Source organism: Sus scrofa, chromosome 1 (genome assembly GCF_000003025.6).
Source record: "Sus scrofa isolate TJ Tabasco breed Duroc chromosome 1, Sscrofa11.1, whole genome shotgun sequence".
In the NCBI taxonomy this organism is placed as follows: domain Eukaryota; kingdom Metazoa; phylum Chordata; class Mammalia; order Artiodactyla; family Suidae; genus Sus; species Sus scrofa.
In genome coordinates, this window is record NC_010443.5 from 270,408,198 (window position 1) to 270,430,499 (window position 22,302).

General features: G+C 54.9%; 1 protein-coding gene across 1 annotated transcript in view; it reads left to right on the plus strand.

Annotated features, from left to right (window-relative positions):
- HMCN2 (hemicentin 2) overlaps positions 1–22,302 on the plus strand; it is a 158,973-nt gene that overhangs the window by 44,193 nt on the left and 92,478 nt on the right. Inside the window, 8 exon segments of the mRNA XM_013993934.2 lie at positions 507–656; positions 6,902–7,075; positions 7,844–7,939; positions 8,168–8,295; positions 9,907–10,051; positions 14,020–14,132; positions 14,272–14,431; positions 16,090–16,255. Coding sequence (XP_013849388.2) covers positions 507–656; positions 6,902–7,075; positions 7,844–7,939; positions 8,168–8,295; positions 9,907–10,051; positions 14,020–14,132; positions 14,272–14,431; positions 16,090–16,255 — 1,132 coding nt within the window.

Below are 22,302 nucleotides of genomic sequence, written 5' to 3' on the forward strand. Positions count from 1 at the left end.
GTGGTGTAGGTCGCACGCAGACACAGCTTGGATCTGGCATTTCTGCTGTGGCTGTGGTGTAGGCTGGCAGCTGAAGCTCCAATTTGACCCCTAGTCTGGGAACTTCCATACGCTGCAGGCGCAGACCAAAAAAAAAAAAAAAAGGGGGGGGGCAAGGAATTAGATCCAGGGGTGCTCACTTAAATTTTTTTTTTAATTCTGGTAAAATACACATAACATAATGTTTACCATCTTAAGCATTTTTAGGCAAACAGTTCAGTACTATGAAGGGTATTTGCATTGTTATACCACCCCCCGGTCTCCAGGAACTCTTTTCATTTAGTGAGATTGAAAATCTGTACCCGTTACACCGTAGGGGTCCTGATTTAGGGGGTGGGAATTTACACCTGTCCGAGGTCCCGGCTTTGTGGAGCTGTAGGAACCCAGGGTCAGGAAGGCAGCCTGGTCCCCTGGCCTCCTGTGGCCGCCGTGGGTGCCTGCCTGATGCTTTCTCATCTTTGGTCCAGGGGGTTTAGAAGTGATTCTGGCCCCCAAGGGCTCCAGCTCCGGGATGCTGCAGATCCCAGCGGTTTGGGAGAGGGACGCTGGCCTCTACACCTGCCGAGCTGTCAATGAGCTGGGTGACGCCTCTGCGGACATCCGGCTGGAGGTTGGACGTGAGTGTACACCTTGGCCCCACCTGCGCCCCCCTCCACCTGCCCTGCCTCTGAGCAGGGAGGAGAGAACCCGACCAGATAGCCCACCCGTGGGGAATTTGCATCATGCCCACCCAGAGCACATGGGATGGGATTTTGGAAGGAGATGGTGTGCGCGTTACTTCCTGCTGTGTCACAAATTGCCCCAACACGTTGTGGCTTAAAACAATAAGCACACGTGGTCTCACAGCTCTGGGGGGGGAGGATTCTGACGGCAGCTTCACTAGGGGGTTCTGGCACAGGGTTTCTCATGGCAGTTAATATGCTGGCTGGGGATGCGGGCATCTGAAGGCCTGACTGGGACTGGAAGGTCCACTGTAAGTTCGCTCACGTGGCTGTGGGCAGGAGGCCTCTGTTTCTGACCCATATGGGCTTCTCCAAAGGGCTTCTCAGGACGTAGGTCTCCCAGGGAGAGGGAGTCAAGCAGGACCGAGTTTTGAGAGGGAGAGGATCCCAGGCGGAAGCTGCTGTGTTCATAACCCATCATGGTCTGGAAGTGACATCTCATCACTGCTTCTATATTATATTGGTCTCACAGCCCAACCCTGGTATGTGGTGGGTGCGAGGGGCCACTCGAGTGTGTGAATCCCTGGAAGTTGGGGGTGGGGGGCGCGTTGCCCGTGCAGAGACGGTTTGGTCCAAGCACGGGCCCCATCATCCCTGCACCAGGAGTTCCAGTCTCGTCTCCGTCACTTACCATCTCTGTGCTTTGTTTAAGTCGCCAACTCTTTCTCCGCCTGTAAATAGAGCTGAACACCCGCGCTCCTTTACTGCGGGTTCCCTGGAATCAGACACATGACCCTTGGCTCGGGCTTTGGCCCATCGTGAGTGCTTAGTAGACGGAGAAGCGACTGTCTCCTTTTTACGGATGGGGAGTCTGGATTCCTCTGTGGCTGGTTCGTGGCCTTGGCTGTGATTGTCATGATGTCTAAGCGCCAGGCCCGGATCCTGGGTGCTGGGAATTGCTCAGAAGTTGTGGGCACAGCTCCTTGGCATGCCGAGCCAGAGCAGATCGGAGTTGGCTGAACTCAGGGCCTCTGGAGTTGACAGATGCGGGATGTTCTGGGACAGTGCTTGACTGGGCGGGGTCGGATGGCCAAAGGGCTTCCCAAAGCGGCTCCAGCAGGAGGGTCGGACCCTGGGGGAGGTGGTACCCTCTCAGGCTCGAGGATCCTCCCAAGCTTGGGGTCCCTTTTGCCTTCATTCATCTCATCCACCGTTTGTTCCTCCAACACCTGGTCAATAGGTGCCCAGGCCCCGTGCCCCAGACCTTGTGTTGGGGAAACGATGGCACCTGTGCTGCCTCCGGTGACAAGAAGGGAGATGGGAAATAGAAGTTGGAATACTCAGTGTACTCAGCATTTGGGAGCAGCCTCCTCCCGTCCTGCCAGTGCTCGTTGAAAGGGGCTAAGCCAACCCTGGGGACCAGGAAGGCTTCTTGGAGGAGGCGATGTCTCAGCTGAACCCAGAAGCAGACAGGGGATGAGCTGGGGAACAGGGTTTTAGGCGAAGGGAACAGCGTTTTAGGCAAAGGGAACAGCATGTGCGATCTCCTTGCGGCAGCTTGGGAGGCGTGGAGGGTGGGGAGAGGGGAGGCCGAGGCGGCTGCCCTGCTATGGGTCATCCTGGCCTCGGGCTAGCAGCCCGCTGGAGCCTGGGCTTTGTTTGGTGGGGGCGGTGAGAGGTTTTAAGGAGAGTGATGTGCTCAGAGTTTCCCTGTTGAGCACACTCTGTGCAGTGGCTCTTGGGTGGGGTTGGAAAACCTTTGAGCCTGATAGTAAAATGCAAATATAAGGCTCTTCACCTGCAAAATGTTTCTGGATGTTGTGCGATTGAGAGACCAGAAAGGCTTTGGACATGATGGGTTGACAAATGCCACTGTCATTGTGATGAGTCGGCAGGTTCTGGGTGAGCAGAGGGGGTGCCCCGGGGAGGGCTGCTCTTGGCGTTGTTATAAGCCGTCCTTTGCGCCACGTCTAATTTCTTTTCAGCAAAGCCTCATTTCTTTGGGGCCCAGGCTGACCTGCCTGCCTGGTCCTGGTCCTTCATCTGCCAGCCTTCGGTCTCAGGGCCACTTCCCCAGGTCAGAGGGAGGAGGTGGCTGCCATCCCAGAGGCAGACTTCTGAGGCACTGGGCCCCTGGTGGCCTCTGGCCTTTAGGTCAGGGACACGGTGGCTGGTGGCCCAACACCTGTGTGTCTGGGGCAAGCTGGCCTGGCAGCGCTGGTGGGAAATTGAATTTCCTGCCCATCTGGGTGGCAGATGTGATGCAGCCTTCGGGGCCAGGCTGGCAGAGCCTTCTTGGGCTGGCACTGTGCCTACTTCCTGCTGTTCGGCTGGGAACTGGCTTCCTCCTGTGTAGCCAGTGAGTGTTGGCATTGGTGGGCCAGCTTGCAAGGTGCTTTTGCAGTCGCTCTGGACCTGGCATTAGGCAGGGCAGGGTTCTGGATCAACGTCCAGGGCCAGCTGCTTCTTTGGCCAAGTTATTTACCTTTCGGAGCCTCAATTTCCTCACCTGTGAAATGGGGCTGGTAATGATAGAGGCTTATTCACAAGGTCCTTCAGAGATTTAGTGAGATAATGTGCTTCACTCAGGGCTTGAATGGAATAAACCCTCAAGACACCCGCTCGTGGGCTGGGCCAGGCTCACCAGGGCCTGGTCATGGCTGGTGATCAGGCTCTGTGGCAGGTGCCCCTTCCCCAAGCTCAGTGCCCTTTTTGTTACTTTAAAACTTTGCCCTGGGAGTTCCCTGGTGGTCAAGTGGTTAGGATACTGTGCTTTCGCCACTATGGACCCAGTTCAATCCCTGCTCTGGGAACTGAGATCCCACATCAAGCTACTATAGCGGCAAAAAACAAAAATAAAAAACTACCCTGAGCTAAGCTTCCTTTGCCCTGAGCTCTCTTCTGGATACTATTTTTTTCTTATGTGTGTGTGTGTGTGTGTGTGTGTGTGTGTGTTTTAGGGCTGCACTGGTGGCATATGGAAGTTCTCAGGCTAGGGGTCAAATTGGAGCTACAGCTGCCGGCCTGCACCACCGCTCACAGCAAAGCCAGATTCCTGACCCACTGAGCGAGGCCAGGGATCGAACCCACATCCTCATGGATGCTAGTCGGATTCAGTTCCGCTGAGCCATGGCGGAAACTCCTGAGCTCTCTTTGTAGCCTCTCATTTTAGTTTCTGCTGCTTATTCCCAACTTGGACCCCCTGGTTGCTGGGCAGGTGAGCAACAGAGTGATGGGTGGGCTTTTGTAGGAGCAAAACCACTCTATCCAGCCCAGGGGAGCAGGAGAGAAGCAGAGCTGGGCTCTGTGTCTGGCGTGGCCAGTATCTGGGCGGCTTCTCCTTCAGGCACAATAGGCAAGGGCCCAGAGCCGGTGATGCTCTTAGGGCCCTTGAACAGTAGTACTCTGATTTTCATTTCTTTTGCCATCAGAAGAAAAAAGTGAATGATAACAAGTAGATTAAAAGGAATCCAGCCTGGATTTTGTTGGTCTTTATAAACAGTCATAAAATAGAATTAAAAAAATTTTTTTGGTCTTTTTTTTGGCCCGGGGGGCGGGGGGGGACCCTGCACCTGCAGCATATGGAATTTCTCAGGCTAGGGGTGGAATCAGAGCTGTAGCCGCCGGCCTACACCACAGCCACAGCAACACAGGATCTGAGCTGCATCTGCAACTTACATTGCAGCTCACGGCAGCACCGGATCCTTAACCCACTGAGCAAGGCCAGGGATCAAACCTGCATCCTCATGGATACTAGTTGGGTTCGTTACTGCTGCACCACCATGGGAACTCCTAAAATAGTTTTTTAGGGAAGCAAGTCATTCTGCAGCCCTGGCCAGCAGGGCTGTGGCTCCAGGCCCAACTGCAGGATCTGTCTGTGGGGAAAGGAGTCTTCCCAGGAGGGGGCTCCGGAGGACCCCCCACCCAGCCTGCTCTCATTCACAGAGAGCCTTGGGCAGGGTCCTAAATCCCTCTGACCTTCAGCTTCCCCATCGGTAAAATGGGGCTGGGATTGTACCGACCTCATGAGTTTGTTGAGACCGCAAATGAAGTCATGTTTCTAAAAGCACCATCACGGAGTTCCCCGGTGACCTAGCAGTTAAGGATCTGATGTTGTCACTGCCGTGGCATGGGTTCGATCCCTGGCCCGGGAACTTCCACATGCTGTGGGCGTGGCCAAAAAAAATAGAATAAAACAAGGTGTTCCTGTGGTGGTGCAGAGGAAACAAATCCGATTAGGAACTATGAGATTTTGGGTTCGATCCCTGGCCTCGCTCAGTGGGTTAAGGATCCGGCGTTGCTGTGAGCTGTGGTGTAGGTCAGAGACGATGCTTGGATCTGGTGTTGCCGTGGCTCTGGCGTAGGCCGGCAGCTATAGCTCCGATTAGACCCTGAGCCTGGGAACCTCCATATGCTGCAGGTTCAGCCCTAAAAAGCAAATAAAACAAAATAAAATAAAATAAAATAAAAGCACCATCACCATGCCTGTTGCTTAGAAGGCATTCCAAATGCTACTCTTTGTGCATATTATTTGCTTGCTATTATTATATATGTCAGCCATCCCGTCTCGAGGGAGCAGGGGGCAGTTCAGGACTGGGAGGAGAATGGGAAAAAGGGCATGCATTTTGTAACAGGACACGGTCTGCAGACAAAGCTAGGCTCTTTGGCTCAGGAGGGAGGGGGTCAAGAGACAGTGTGAGAAAGACGGGGGGGTGGGAGGACTTCCTGGAGGTTTGAGCTGGGCCCTGCCGTGGGCTAGGTGGAGCAGGAAAGGCAGGTTCTAGGGGTACCTGGTCCTGGAGCTGAGCAGCAGCTCTGCCCTGGGTGGGGCGGGTAGCAAAGCTGTGCCCTGGGGGCCAGGGCTCTGCAGGGCCAGCGACCCCGTCTTAGGTGCCTGGATCAGAGGCTTCCATGGATTCTGCGCCGCGGTGGCTGCCAGGCCTCAGTGAGAGAGCAAAGCAGCGTGCGGGTGTTGTGCGACGTGGGGTCCAAGACTCTGCCTTCCTCCTTTACAGCGATTTTCCAAGTTGTGTTTCTATCTCCCTGGAACTTCCCTACTCCCTGAGGCCAGGAGGGAAACTTGAGGTCATGATTTGGAAGGATGGGGAGATTTCTGGAGAGACAGCAAGAACAAAGAGATGGAGTGTTTTCCACAGTGTTGGATGCAATGGGTTCGAAACAGACCCTTCCCGGTTGTGGGCCTGGGGACAGAGAGCTGAGGGCAGGGCCCAGAAGCTGCAGGGAACAGGCCCTGGACCTGTCTGGAGAAGGACCTGCTTCTGGCCGGTAGAAGGGTGCAAAAGATCATGAGTTTCTATTTGGGGAAATAACTTCTTTTCCTCTCCTGACTATAAAAGTAAGACAATGCCTAGAAAAACAAGTTTGAAGAAGCACTACAAGCCGTTAATAGTGGTTCCCTTGGGGGAGGGCCTGGGAGTTGGAGTGAGTGGGGCAAAAAAATCGGCAAATAAACCCTTGTGTGTTGCTTGAATTTTTTATAATGCAGGTGAGCCCTTGTTTAGGCCTCGGATCCTGCTGTTATGATTAACAGGGCTCTTTTCACTCTCAAGTGTCCCATTTGGACCGTAGAGTCTAAGGTCAAGTTATTTATAAGCCTCTTTGGATGTCGTGGTAGAGATTTATATGCTTATTACAAAACATTCAGCAAGCAGAGGAGGAGGAGGAGGTAGAGAAGAAAGATGAGCTAGAATCTCCCCACGAAGCTGGCTCCCTGGGGTCCAGGATACGGGGAAGAGGATGCGTCCCCAGCCGGGGGAGAAGGGCAAGGGTGGAGGGGTGCTCAGAGGCAGCGGGGCTCCCGGGGCCGAGCGTGACTTGCAGCCCCTCCAGGTGGACTTCCTGGGAGGTGTGGCCACCAGGAGCAGGCATGTTCTCCGCTGTATGAGGAGCAACGGGGGCCCCCCGTGACCCTATGCAGGGTGTAAGGCACACAGACGTTTTCATCCTGCCAAAGGTCACTCCCGCTGCCTCCCTGGCCCCAGGAGCTGTCCACGGGGGGATGCTGCCAAGCGCAGGTTGGCCCTGGAGCCCTGGGTATGAGTCAGCCTCAGGTTCACGAGGGTGAGGCTGGAAGAGGGGGGACCTCCCAGTGATGGGAGGGGAGGCAGGTCTCAGAACAGTGCTCTCAGGGCCGGGCGGGTCCAGTCGCCGGGCGAGGCTGACCGGCCACCTCCCTGCAGATGCGCCCCAGCTGACGGAGCTGCCCCGGGATGTCACCGTGGAACTGGGGAGGAGCGCCCTCCTGGCGTGCCGGGCCACGGGCCGCCCGCCACCCACGGTCGCCTGGCGCCGTGGAGACGGCCAGCCGCTGGGGCCCGGGCGGGGCAGCAGGACGGGAGTGCTGTTCTTTGAAAGTAAGAGATTGGGGCTGGGGGAGGGTTGGGGGGGGAGACGGAATGGCTGCAGACAGCCTAAGCCCCCAGACAGGGCGGCCGGGAGCAGGACCCCGACCCCCAGCACTGACGATGGGGCAGGCTGATGCAGGGTCGTCTTTTGGCTGGGGGACGCTTTTTGTCATTCCTCTTCTCTGAACTGGTCGCACTAGTGATAATGGCAGTGCCTGCCACCTGGGTTTAATGGCAGGCCGCCTTGCGGAGCTGTTGTGTGAGTGATACAGGTAAATCCCTTAGCACAGTTCCTGACACATCGTAAGTGTTGTGGGTGGTAGCCACCACCACCCCATCATTAGCAGCATCCTCATCACATCATCACACTGTCGCCATCACCACCAGCATCCTCCTCATCACCACCAGCATCACCAGCACCATCGCCAGCATCACCAGCATCTTCACCACCAGCATCACTACTCCTATTCACTATGTGCCAGGCTGGGTCCCGAGCACTGGATTTGCATCGTCTATTGACCCCTCCCAACACACTACAAGATGCAGCTACTGATAACTTGTCCCCATTCTACATGTGGGCAAGCTGAGGCCCTCCTGCCCTTCCAAGGCCCAGCTGTATCCCCCATCCCTCTCCCCTCTGCCATCTCGACTCTCTCACCGACCTTCTGCAGGGCCAGGCTGTACCGAGGGCTCGGCCTGAACCTGGGGAGCTGGATCCTGGGGGCTGGAGCCGTGATGTGCTCTGATAACAAGGCCTGTCTCTTTCCTGCCCCTCAGGTGTGGTCCCTGAAGACCAGGCCCCGTATATCTGTGAAGCTCAAAATGTCTTTGGGAAGGTCCAGGCGGAGGTCCGCCTCCTTGTCACTGGCCACGGTTCGTTGGTGGATCTGGAGAGGAAGCTGGGGTGGGGAGGCTGGGCATGAGTGCCTGATGTTTGGGCAAGAGAAGCATCTGGACCCTTCCCTCTGGGGCAGTGTGCCCCAAAAAGTGTGCCCTTTGACGCTTTAGGATCCCCAGTCCTGATGCTTCCACTGGTTCCCTGTCCCCCAGATGGCCACCCAAAGGGATCTAGTGAACTGACACTGGCTCCTCTCCCTGCAGCCCCCCCACAGATCGCCAGCAGTGCCTCCACCGTCCGGGTGCTGGAGAGGCAGCCGGTGTCCTTGCCCTGCATCATTCTGGCTGGGAAGCCCCGCCCTGAGAGGCGCTGGCTCAAGGCGGGCCGGCCTGTGAGTCCTGGGCCCCTCGGGGTGCGGAGGGGGGGCTCTTACATTCACATCTTGACCTCCGCTCTGTGGTTCCCCTGTTTTGAAATGTCCTCTTCCTTTCTCCCTGTCTTCCTTGCCTCTTTCCAGAACTTTCTCTGATAATGCGCTGATAGCAACCTTCACCTTCTAAAGTCCTTGACCAGAGGCGCTTGTGCCCCGTTAGTGCTGTGGTGGGAGCCGCAATTTAGGAGGGACACAGACATAAGGCATTTGTCACCCCCGTTCTGATGGTTCCAGGACAGAGATGTGACTTGTGCAACTGCACAGGCTTCCTCGCGTGCTGCTGGGTGCACAGTGGCTCTTGGTCCCTTCCTGTCCCTCTGTTTTTTTTTTTTTTTTTAATTTCCCCTCTCCTGTTCATTCCATCATTGTAGCCTCTCCCTTTTTCTCAATTCTTCCGGCTCGCCCTCTGGCATCCCTGGGTCCTTGTGCCCTGGAGGCTCTAAAGAGGTGCCCTCACCCCAGCAGGCTCTGGACACCCATGGAGGCAGTGACTGTGGGAGCAGACCGCTGCCCTGGCCCTGGCCCCGTTGTCCCAGCCTCTGATGCTGGGCAGAAAGGGTCCGGCCTCTGGGACGTGCAGGCTTCACGAGCTGTTAGTGCGGCCTGTGTAATTAGACGTGACCCGAGGAAGACCCTGCTTGGGCCTGTGGGCCGGGGTTGTGAGGGGACCCTCCTCGGTAGAATCCAAGGGGCAGGTGAGAAAGGGGTGGCCCTGGGCCTCGTCCACGCCAGGACAGGGAGTGACCTTGGAGGTGGAGCCTCTTTTTGCTTGGGGTGGGGGTGGGGGAACACTGGGTGGACCCGCGCCTGCCCAGCTGCCAAGGGCAAGGAGTGGAGACCCCAGCTCACTCAGCCCGAAAGGGCTGGTACCCAGACGGCCCGGGAGCATCTCCGGGCACCTGCGTGCAGCGTGTGCAGCCAGGCTCACAGAACAAGGACAGGGGAGCCCAAGATGGGCTCAGGCCTGGTGGGAAATTTTGGGGCCCCTCACCAAGGGTGGACTGGCTGGACATCTTGACAGCCGTTGCCCCAGGCCTCATTCTGGGCCACGGGGACAGACCTGGCAGCCACTGGGAGCTGCTCTCTCGGCTTCTCTCTCTGGGGCTGCGTCTGATGTGGCCACCTCTGTGCTCCGCTCTGCTTGGCCCTGTTCCCTGCCATCCTTCTTCTCCGTGGTCTTGGTGTGGAAGGTCCTTGGAGCCCCAGTCCCGGCTCAGTGAGGGCTCTGGCCCCAACCCCCAGTTTCCAGAGAGGCTGGATTGGCCCCCTTGGGAGGGATGGCTTGCCCTGGCCCAGATGGCTGTGAGAAAGTGAGGTCAGGGGCGTGCCAGGGGTCAGGTCCACCTGGCCCTGAGGACCTGTGGGGGTGGACGTGTCTCAGGGAAGGGAAGGGGTGGGAGCTGGGAGGCCATGGCATCCTCACCCCCAGATCCCTCATCGTCTCTGAACCCCTGGCCTCTCAGTCCAGGCTGATCCCTGCTGGCCTGGCGGGCAGTGAGGTTTCCGGAGCGCCCTCTCTTAGCTGCCTCTGAGTGGGGCCCTTGGTCCAAGCTTCCTCACCCTCCCCAGCTCCCAGCGAGCAGCCGGCATTCCGTGCGAGCAGACGGCAGCCTCCACCTCGATCAGGCGCTGTTGGAGGACGCGGGGAGGTACAGCTGTGTGGTCACCAACACAGCCGGCTCTCAGCATAGGGACGTGGAGCTGGTTGTCCAGGGTGAGTCCTGGGAGGGTGGGGGTGGGGAGCTTGATCAGGAATAGCTCCATTAAGAAAAATTGCACAGGGAGTTCCTATCATGGCGCAGTGGTTAATGAATCCGACTAGGAACCATGAGGTTGCGGGTTCGGTCCCTGCCCTTGCTCAGTGGGTTAATGATCCGGCGTTGCCGTGAGCTGTGGTGTAGGTTGCAGACGCGGCTTGGATCCTGCGTTGCTGTGGCTCTGGCGTAGGCCAGTGGCTACAGCTCCGATTGGACCCCTAGCCTGGGAACCTCCATATGCCGCGGGAGCAGCCCAAAGAAATAGCAAAAAAAAAAAAAAAAAAAAAAAAAAAAAAAAAAAAGGCGCAGGGAGTTCCCATCATGGCTCAGTGGAAATGAATCCAACTAGGAACCATGAGGTGGTGGGTTCGATCCTGGCCTTGCTCAGTGCGTTGAGGATCCAGCGTTGCCGTGAGCTGTGGTATAGGTCGTAGATGCGGCTTGGATCCCACATGGCTGTGGCTGTGGTGCAGGCTGGCTGCTATAGCTCTGATTCAACCTCTAGCCTGGGAACCTCCACATGCCGTGTGTGCGGCCCTAAAAAATAAATAAATAAAAAATAAAGATTGCACAAAGAGTACATGTTCACTGCAGGAAATTTAGAGATTGGACAAAACAACAGCAACAGCAAAACCCACTCACATAATGTCAGTAGCTAAGAACCAGAGTAATTTTACACTTTGGTGTGTAACTTGATACACACATGAGCTTGCAGGTGTGCACATAACGCTGCTGTGTATCTATGTATAATATGTACATTATATATTCTTTATATACATTGTATATAAGTTATGTGGACATGGTATATATTCTTTGTGTAAAGTATGCATCAATTCTTTATATACACATCACGGAGATATTTAGAAACCAACTGGAACCACGTGATAGGACTGTCATGCAAGCTGAGTGTTGCTTGTCACAATGTATTATGACTGTTTTCTGTTAAGAATACTAGGAAGCATCAGGTTAAGACACCTGTCCTCTGCTTGGATGAGCCAGGTGTGTCTAGATAGCCCCCTTGGGTCTGGTTTCTCATCATCTCGGGTTAAACATCCTTGTGGTTCTCCTTCGCCCATGTGACTGCTTCTTTCCCTAGGATAAACTATTAATATGAGTCAGTTTTGACTTTCAGAGACTAGACAGTTTTAGGGCTTTTCGTGTATTTTGACCAATTACTTTCTCACCCACAGTCTTAGAGGGTCCCTGTTACCCTTCACCCACCCAACCAAGCACCTTTATTCTAAAACAAGAAGACGCAACGAAGTTTGATTATGTTTTGTCACTCACTGCGTATGTTAATATCCTCTTTTTGTTTGTTTTGTTTGTTTTATTAAACCCCCCTGGGGAGGTGATGAGCAGAAAGAACTCATCATTCCCCATTTTTAGAGGAAAACCGAGGTTCAGAAGGGGGTTGGGTCGAGAATCCAGCTGTCCTGTCTCCTCCTAATTCCAAGAGGGATCGCAGGTTGGGCACAAGTCACGTGCCAGACCTCTGAGAGGTTCTGTGCATGCTTCAGTTAATTTTCCTAACTGCTCCAGGGCTGGGTTTAAAAGACTCACGAGTTCCTGCTGTGGCTCAGCGGTAATGAACCCAGCTAGTATCCATGAGGACACAGGTTCAATCCCTGGCCTCGCTCAGTGGGTTAAAAGATCTGGTGTTGCCCTGAGCTGTGGTGTAAGTCACAGATGCGTTGGATTCAGCCTTGCCGTGGGTGTGATGTAGGGTGGCAGCTGCAGCTCTGATTCGACCCCTAGCCTGGGAACCTCCATATGCCATGGATGCGGCCCTGAAAAGACAAAAAAAAAAAAAAAAAAAAAAAAAAAAGACTCCACGCTTGGAAGCTAAGGAAGCTGAGGTTCAGGGAAAGGGATAACTCGCCAAATCGTGGGGTCAGTGAAGGCAGAGAGCATCACCGCCTAACTTCCCCCGCTGCTGGCACAGCCCCCTCTGTTGGGGTGGTGATCTGAATCCCCTCTCTCGGCTCACTTCCTTCCATTCCGCCTGTACTAATCCACTCACTGGTTCTGGCCACCTGGTAGAATCTGGAAAAGCATTTCCCTCCCTTTAGGCTCTGCCTGTTTACCCTTGACTTCTGGCTTTCCCTCTCTGGCATGTCCATGCCCCCTTCCCCCTCCCCTGCGTCTCTTTGAGACACCCTCACCCCCTGTTTGAATGCCTGCAAATCTGGATGGAGCCCAGGATGGATCTGGCACTTGTTTTCAAGTTCACTGTGTCCTCTGCACACTGGTTCCTGCCGTTCCTCATCTGTCCATCCCCAGGGAGCAGGCAGAGAATTGGGATTAATTTAACTTTTTTTTTTGCTGACCAAAGAATTTTGCTACCAAAAGATTAAGTGGTATAGCCAAACTCCCAGAGTTAAGACATGGCACAGCTTGTTCCTAGACGCAGGCTGCCCTCTGTCTGGGGCATGGATTTATAGTGGTGGCTGTATTCGCCATTAAAACTGGTGTTTTTTAGAAGATCATGGTGGAATTCCTGTTGTGGCTCAGTGGGTTAAGAACCTGACTAGTACCCATGAAGTTTTGGGTTCCATCCCTGGCCTCGCTCAGTGGGTTAAGGATCCAGCGTTGCTGCCAGCTGCCTTATAGTTCGAAGATGCAGCTTGGATCTGGTATTGCTGTGGCTGGGGCTAGGGCCAGCAGCTGCAGCTCCGATGTGACCCCTGGTCTGGGAATTTCCATATGCTGCGGGTGTGGCCCTAAAAAGACAAAAAAAAAAAAAAAAAAAAAGGCAAAAGAAAAAAAAGAAAAAAAAAAAAGTTCATAACGTAGAACTGCCTGTCTTCACACTTACTTGTGGGTGTACAGCTCGGCACATAAGTGGCATTCACATTTTCGTGCCACCAGATTCATTTCCCCAATTCACAGCAAGCCGGAATGCCGAGAAGATGCTGAGACGGGTGGCAAAGCAAGGGTTTATTCCCAAGGCAGCCAGGCATGGAGATGGGAGAACAAGTCTCACATCCACCTCCGGGAGGTGAGGGCTGGGGATGGTTATGGGATGAAGAGGCAGGGTGGTCTCTGGCGTGGGGAAAGGTGATTGCAGGTAGGGAGAAGGCGAGGTAATCGGTGTTCCGTGCAGGTGTATCTGGGGACCATGCTTCTTCGTGGGATGCATGTTCAAAATGCAGGCACCTAGCATGATCTGAAGGTGGAGTTTTGGACCCTTTGACATCAAAAGGTCACTCATCAGACCCCTGCAGAGGCCCAGTTTTAGGGACGGTGGTCCCAACCAGTCTTAGCCAGCTCGAGCTCTATCTGCACACAGCTGACGTCAAGCTCCTGGAAGACACCGCAAACATTTTATTGTTTAGGCTACAAGAAGCTTGGAGGGTGTGTCACTGACAACAAAACAAGAAAGGCGCTTGCTCAGTGAGGGTGGGCTCAAGCGGAGGGGGTTTTAGCAAGCTCTAAGACAAGCTCAAGAATTTCTATGAGCTGCCAGTTTCTGTTAATCCCTTGGGGCACAGTTTCCAGGATTTTTTTTTTTTTTTAACTCTGTGGGGCATGGTATCACAAGCATCCCCAACATCCCTCTTCAGAAATTTTTATCTTCCCAACTGAACTCTGTACCCATAAATCCTCATTCCCCTCCCCTAGCCCTGGCCACCACCACTCTGTCTTCTGTGCGTATGCATTTGCCAGTTCTAGGCGTCTCATAAACATGGAATCACATGGTATTTGCTTATTTCGCTTAGCATAAGATTTTCAGGGTTCATCCATGTTGTAGATTATAGCAGACATTTATTCCTTTTTAAAGGCTGAATAATATTCTACAGGTACATTCCACTCCCTGTTTATCCATTATCCCCTGCTGGGTATCTGAATTGTTTCACTTTATGGACTTATGTGTGCATGGTACTGATGCGAACTTTGGTTTATGGAATTGGTTTGTTTTTAAAAGTGCCACCCAGAATCCAGCCCACTGCCACCCACCACATCACCAACGAAGGGGTTCCAGCCTCTCTCCCCTGCGTAGCCTCAGGAGTTCCCACCCCCGCCATCACCTGGGCCAAGGTAGGTGAAGCCTTTTACCAGGAAGGTAACCAGAGAGGTAGGCCCAGTGCATTGTGGGAGAGGAAGGAGCAAATCGCTATGGGAGGTGGGGGGGGGGGGGGACGGTGTGCTGCTGATGTCCCCTGTGACCCTGCTGCAGGAAACCAAGGCCCTGGCCTCCGGGGATGCCCGCTACAACGTGAGCAAGAATGGCACCCTGGTCATCGCCCGGCCGTCTGCCCAGGATGCAGGTGCCTATGTCTGCACAGCCACCAATGCCGTGGGCTTTTCCAGCCAGGAGATGCGGCTTTCTGTCAACAGTGAGTGCTGGCTGCCCCGTCCTGGGCGAGGGGCTTGGCAGACATGGAGGCAGGGCCATGGGCAGTCTGGCCTCGCCTGCATCTTCCTGTACCCCGTCAACCTTGCCTCTAAATTCTTCCTGCCCGATGGGCACGCAGACCAAAGCGGTCCCCCCTCATTACTGTGCCCCGTAGAGGGACACGCTTTAAGCATGGTTCTCACACTTTGTAACTGGACTGGGGGGAGCCATCGCGTTAACAAGCTTTGGAGAGACATGAGCCTCTACACTGGATCCCCCTCCCACCTTGGCAGCCCCCTCGCCCACCTTTCTCGCCAGGTCTGTGCCTGCCCAGAGCCTCTGGCCTCCTTCCAATTTCTTTTTTTTTTTTTTTTTCTTTTTCTTTCTAGGGCCGCACCTGTAGCATATGGAGGTTCCCAGGCTAGGGGTCGAATCAGAGCTGTAGCTGCCAGCCTATGCCACAGCCACAGCCACGCAGGATCCAAGCTGCATCTGCAACCTACACCACAGCTCACGGCAATGCCAGATCCTTAACTCATTGAGCGAGGCCAGGGATCAAACCTGCGTCCTCATGGATACTAGTCAGATTTGTTTCCACCGAACCACGATGGGAACTCTGCTCCTTCCCATTTCTTAAAAGATCCATCCTGCCTCAGGGCCTTTGCCTATGCCATTCTTTCTTTTGGAATGCCCTTTCTTCACCTTCCTGGTCCAGCCTACTTCTCCCTCAGTCAGATCTCAGCTCTCTCTGATCCCTTGGGCTGAGTCACATCCCATTGCTGTGGACACTCTGGAATGTCCCCTTCAGAGCGCCCATCACAACTGCGATTAAATAATTAATTGCATACTGAACTGTTTGGAACCAGTGTTCCCCTGGGGCCCTCAGCATCATGGGATATGGTTAATCCCATTTATTCTCGGCAGTGAACAGGATGATCAAGATGAGGAGGGTGAGAGAGGGGAGAGGAAGGACGTAAACTGCCAGAAGTTCCCCGGGGAAGGGAAGCAGGATGGAGAGAAGCTAGAGGAGCATAGACGTTGGGGCGAGGGACCATGTCAGGGTCATCAAAAAGCAAGACCAGGAATTCCTGTCGTGGCTCAGTAGTTAACAAACCCGACTGGCATCCATGAGGATGTGGGTTCGATCCCTGGCCTCACTCAGAGAGTCAAGGGTCCGGTGTTGCTGTGAGCTGTGGTGTAGGTCACAGACACGGCTTGGATCCTGCGTTGCTGTGGCGGTGGTGTTGGCTGGTGGCTGTAGCTCTGATTCGATCCCTGGCCTGGGAACTTCCATATGCCTCGGGTGTGGCCCTAAAAGACAAAAGACAAAAAAAAAAAAAACAAAAAACAAAAAACAGCAAGACCAGCTCCCAGAGGGAGGCTGGGGGGGACAGGTGGAGGAGGTGCCAGGGTGGAGGGGACAGGTGGAGGGGATTCTGGGGTCGGGGGGGATAGGTGGAGGGGGTGCCGAGGGGACCCCCTGATCTGAGCCCACCCTGAAACTTACACTCTCCTTTATAACAGAGTCCACCCACCTTATGCACCTCTGGGGGTTGGGGGCAGTCCCACCTCAGCTTCCTGGGGGGCTGCGCTGGTCCCCTCTGGGCCCCATCCCAGCTCCCTGTCCTGCTCACAGTCCCTGGATGCTTCTACCAACAGCCAAGCCCAGGATCCTTGTGAATGGGTCACATGATGCAGACAAGCCTCTGAGGGTCACGGCCAAGGCTGGTCATGAGGTGACCCTGGACTGCGAGGCCCAGGGCTCTCCACCCCCGCTGGTCACCTGGACCAAGGACTCCCGCCCTGTGCCACCCATCACCGACAGGTAATCCTAATTGTGTGGCTTCCGGTCCAGGGATAGATGGAGCTCGGGGTTTAAGGAAGCTGGCCTCAGGGTGACCAGAGACCCAGCTGTTGTGTGGGACTCTGTGGACACTCCTAGGGGATGCACCTCTGATTACAGACACAGTGCTTTTGGCCATGGGCCTCTAAGGGAGCGTGGATGCCCTTCGGAGGGGTGGGGCTCTCTGATCTCACATGCACCCCGCTCTTCGGGCGTGGCCGAGGGGCGCGGTGGGCAGGATCGCCTTCCGTCTGTGCAGCAGCCCTTGTTATCTGAGCCCAACCGAGGCTCAGTGGCGTGGGCTGAGCTGCCTGTGGTCACTCAGCTGGGAGAGAGTAATGCCATGGTTGGGGCAGCATCTGGCACCACACACATGCTATGTCCTTGCCTGCTCTGGGGGCCACATGCCTGGCAGCCGGGCATTCAGGGATCCTGGGAGTGGGCGGCGAGGGAGGAGGCTGGCTCGGATGTCCTTCAAAGCCAGGCCGTACCCGCCTCCCCCAGGCAGGGGTGTGGGGTGGGGTGGGTCTGGACAAGAAGACCTCAAAACGCCTGGGGCCCGTGACCTTCGCCTGGGGGCGGGGGTGGGGGCAGCCCTGGCTGGTGACATCAGTCCTGGCGAAGCCTTTGAGAAGTTCCAGATGGAGAAGGTCTCGGTGCAGCCCGCTGTGCAACCTCCCCCGTCCCCCGACACCCACACATGGGTCTCTACCCTCAGAACATCTGTTTGGTGAGCCCTCCCAGTCCTTGAAGCCTGCACACCTGGATGCGGCTGGGGTCCCGTGGCTGGGCTGGATCTGCGCTGCCCCCCCACCCCCGCACTTGGGTGGGTAGGGGTGGGGCGGGGTGGGGGCCGAGGAGCCCACCTCTTTCCCCGGAAAGCCTGGTCCTAGCTCCTTGGCTGGGAAGCCGCCGGCGGGTGCTTGTTTATTTATGGCTTGTTTCTGAAACGGGGAACTACAATCCCCACTTGTTCACCCCTCCTTGTTGCAATGCGTTAATAGATCAACCGGGAGCCGTAAATTTGCGAGAGCTGCTTTTGCAATCCTAGAGTTTTGTTCTGTTCCTTCAGCCTTGCCCTCTTCACTTCTTGCTGGCTTAGGGCTTTCTCTGAAGATTTATGAGATTCCGGAGTTTGCCTAAAGCAGGAGGGGAAAATATGCCTGGGGGACAAAGGCTCAGACGCTGATGTTCATCAGACCTGAGTGTGGATCCCGGCTGGTGCTGGCTGAGTCACGTGGCCTCAGGTGGCCACTGGCTCCTCCTGGCCTCTTTCTCAATCTGTAAAGCGGACACTGTTTAAATCCCGCTCTTGTGATCCAGTGATGAATGTGGAGTGCTTAGTACATTGTCAGCGGTGGGAATCCCTCCCTTTGATATCTTTGTCCCACTGCTGCTGCTGTAAACTAAAGCACCATTTCCAGCTTCCAAAAATTATCATCATCCTATTATCTCATTTAATTCCCACCTCCTTTTTTTTTTAATATAAAAGCTTTTTTGGCATTCCCTTGATGGCTCAGTGATCATGGACCCGAATAGTATCCATGAGGATGTGGGTTCCATCCCTGGCCTCGCTCAGTGGGTTAAGGATCTGGTGGTGTTGTGAGCTGTGGTGTAGGTCGCAGATGCAGCTTGGATCTAGTTGCTGTGGCTGTGGTGTAGGCTGGCAGCTGCAGCTCCATTTCAACCCCTAGCCTGGGACCTTCCATATGCAGTGGTGCAATCCTAAAAGACAACCCTCCCAAACAACCCCCTCCCCAAAATAAAACAAAACCAAAAGCTTTATTGAGATATAATGCACAAGCTTTCCAATTCTCTGGTTTTTTTTTTTTTTTTTTGTAAATTTAGGGTGGTGCAACCCTCACTGCAGTTCATTTTTGGACACTTCAGCACCCTCCCCTACAAAAAGAAAAATCCCCGCACTTGTTGGCAGCTACTTCCCATTCCTGCCCCACCCTAGCCCAGAGTCACTCATTGCTTTGTCTTTGAATGGATCTATTCTGGAGGTTTCATGTAAATGAAAACACACACCACATGGCTTTCTGTGTCTGGCTCCTTTCCCTTAACACCATGTTTTTGAGGTTCATGCCTGTCGTAGTAGGTGTCAAGGCTCCATTCCTTTTCATGGCTGAATAATATTCCATTGTGTGGATGGATCACTTTTGTCCCTTGACTCGCCGGTTGATGGGCATTTGAGTTCCTTCCACTTGTCGGTGATGGTGAACAACCTCGTTGACCTCTGATTGTATTTAAACTTCAGTCGAGGGCTCTGGGTCCCCGTGGATCTTTGGGCCTCCCAGGGCTCTCGGACAACTTCCAACACAGACAAAGTCAGTTTTCTTCCAGACACAGCTCCCCTGCATCCTACAGCCTTTCAGCCAGAAAGTGCAGCTTTTATAAAATTAACTAATTAATTAATTAATTAAATGTTTAGTTTTTTGGGCCTCTATTGAACCCAACCCACAGCAGTGACAATGCCAGAGCCTTAACTGCTAGGCCACCAGGGAACTCCAGAAAATGCAGATTTTCAAACCCCTCGAGTGTTGGTGCCGAGGGTGGACGCGCTCTCTCTGCTCCTCTTCCTCGTTTCCTCCTCCGTCTCTGAGGCCCCCCAAGGCTCAGCGTCAAGGCTGCCGTTCCAGAGGCTTGAGAACCTGTTCCGATGTGTCGCAGGCGTACATCTGCCTCCAGATCCTGTGCTCTTTCTGCTCGGGTGTGCTGCCCCCTCTTCTGCAGCAGCCCCCTCCTCTGTCCTTGCGGAAGGAAGGCCTGAACCTACTCCTTGGTTGCCCAGGGCCTGACTTTCCTGACCCCGTGCTGACTTTGGCCGAGGCCTCTCAGCCCTGCTGTTAGGGGCACCAGCATCCCCCAGCACTGCTGTTTCTTCCGAGCTCCCTGGTCGCTGTGGTGTAGTCAGGGTTGAGAACCACGGGGATGCTGAGCCTTCGAGGCTCCCTCCATCTCCGTTTGGGTGGGGGCGGCCCTCTTCTCGAGCCGGCCATCCTGGAGGTGGGAGAGGGGTGGCGGTGTCATGTCCAGTGCGCTGAGGGGGAAGCAGAAGCCATGGGGTGTGGGGACCTGGGATCCTGACCCTCTGATGCCTGGGCCGGGCCCTAGCATGTGTGTGTGTGCGCGCGCGCACACACACACACACACACACACACACACAGGCATGAATACACGTGGACAGGCACACAGACACACACAGACATGCACACACACACACACACACACACACCCAGACATGCAAATGTGAGAACATATGGACACCCACATCAGGCTTCTGGGCCAAGGTCAGGCAGGCCACTCCTCTCTCTGGAAATTCTAGAGAATATTCTGATCCCTGGGAGCCGTGACCTCCTGAGCCAGAATGTCCAAATGGAAAGAAAACGTGGTAGGATCTTGAGTACCATGGAGTCACCCACCTGTGTCCACGACTCCTTCCAGTGTGTTCTCATAGATGATTTCGTAGAATTAAACTTAGTGCATCTTCTATGCTGCCCTCATCATTGCTCTCCCCCACCCCGCATTCACCCATTTTCTAGATTCATCCTGGCTCGCGTCATTGCTTTTAATTTAAAGGGAAAATAACATTCCAGGCTCTCATCGTTGCTAAGCTCTTCCTCTGTTTGGGGCAGATGCTCCGTTGCCAATTTTTGGTGGTAATAAATGGGGCTGTTGGAACATCTTTGCACAAATGCTTCTCTTTATCTTCTGGGTCGCTTCCTTGGGGTACAGCCCCCAAGCAAGTGGCTGAGTCTGAGGGTGGGAGCGGTCAGTGGGTGCCTCTTACCCTGGGGACTGCTGTTTGTGAAGAAGGCCATTTGAATTGTGAATTCAGAATTGAAATCCACAGGATTTGGGGAGTTCCCACCATGGCTCAGTGGTAACGAATCTGACTAGCATCCATGAGGACCAGGTTCAATCCCTGGCCTCACTCAGTGGGTTAAGGATCTGGTGTTGCCGTGAGCTGCAGTGTAGGTTGCAGATGTGGCTTGGATCTCACATTGCTGTGGCTGTGGTGTAGACCCACCACTGTAGCTCCGATTGGACCCCTAGCCTGGGAACCTCCTCAGGCTGCGGGTTTGGCCCTGAAATTAAAAAAAAGAAAATAGAAATCTACAGGATTTATTGACCACCTCATGCCCTCAGGGCTGTGCAGAAACAGCGTGGAAGAGAGAAGACACAGGCTCAGGCTGTGGGTGATGTCAGGTGGCAAAAACCTGGGGTCCCATCCCAGCCTTGCCACCAATCCCCTGAGTGAGCTTGATCGAGCCCCCGCCTCTCTTTGGGCCTCAGTCTTCTCGTCTGAGAAATGAAAGTGTTGGACTGACGATGGTGGCCAGAGAGTGTCTGGTGGCCCTGGTCCCATGACTCGGCCCGGGGATGCTGGGGTGAGGCGGGGTTGCTAGGCAACAGTGTTTGTTTTTGGTTCTGATGTGGAGCTGGGACAGCTGCAAGTGCTCCTGGCTCCGGCTCTGGCTCCCGGGGGCAGCCGGCCAGGGTCCCACACAGGGCCAAGCCAGCCGCATCCGGGGGAGGGGAGCTTCCTTAGGAGGCTGAAGGGCTGTCAGCCCACCCACTCCCTCTCCTGGCCCAGTGGAGAGATGGGGGCTGCAGCTGGGTTCTGGGATCCAAGAGAAAAGCCAAACCATCCGCGGAAGCCAGTGGCATGGCATGGGGACTTACCAGGGTCCCCGTGGGGTCTTTACCTTGGTGGATCCTTACAGCTCACCCTGATTCCTGGCCTGGCAGCTCTGAGGTCAGGTCTCAGCAGCCTCTGGCCAGCAGCTCACTTTCTGGAGAATGTTCAAGTGAAATACACATTAGAGCCGAATATTTAGGTCGCCAAAGTGGTTGGGAGCCTGGTTGCAGAGCTGCCCGTGCTGCCCTGACCAGCTGGGTGGCTGTGGACAGCACGACTTCATCTCATTGGCTCTCAGTTTTCTCCTCTGCAAAGAGAGTGATGCTGTCTCGCAGGTCTGGCTGTTGGGAGTTTCGAGTGAGAACATGCACGAAAGCGCTTAGCTGGGCAGTGGCACACGGGAAGCGCTCAAGTGCCAGAGGCCATCACCTATCAGCATCGCTGCGTTTCTGTTATGGGCTCACGGGATGTGCTCGTATTTTGGGCTCAACCCTTTGGTTGGTATCGGCAACCAGCTTGGTGTTGCTGTTTGGGGCTTCCTTATGAAGGTGGATGGCATGGGTGACACTCCTGCAAGGAGGCGAGGGTTGGAGCAGCCACTGGTGGGTGAAGGTGCCCTCCAGGCTGACTGGTGCTTGTGGGGGTGGCAATCCTTGCCCCAGGCTCAGGCCCCACCATGGTCCAGCAGACCGGCACCCAGTGTGCATGGGTGTGCAGTGAGCCTCTGTTGAGGGCTGCCTGACTGCGTGCTGTGGGTGAGGAGCCGCTTCTGGCGGGCTCGGTTCTGCACAGGTTGTGGGTTCATTCACCCAACAGCCTCCTGCCACACGGTGGGGACGGTTAGGCTCTTTAGAAACGGGGGCAGCTGGACAAAATGGGACACAGCAGGAGGGGCAGGGTGCAGACAAACCACCCAGACTCTGACCAACCTGAGAACAGGGCGCCTTTCCTCCACCCGGGGGGCAGCTGGGTCACCTTGAACCCAGTGGCTCTTTGTCGAAGGAGTGAGCGAATGAATGAATGAACAAGCAGTTGGCTAAATGGGGGCTCAGAGCAGGGCAGCTATAACCAGGAGAAGCTTCACGGAGAAGCTGGAGGCTGTGCTCCCTGGAAGGGGACCCGGGGGGCCGGAGAGTGGTGCTGAGACAGGAAACAGTGTGAGAAGGTGGGAAGGGCTGTGTGTGTGGATAGGCACTGCTGGGATTTGCCATCAAATTTTTTATTTTTTTGACTGTTCCCGCGGAGTATGGAAGTTCCCAGGCCGGGGATGGAACCTAAACGACAGCAGTGACAACACCAGATCCTTAACCAGCTGTGCCACAGGGGAGTTCCCTTGCCATCCAATATTTATTGAGCACCTACTATGGGCCAGCGCCTGTGCTTA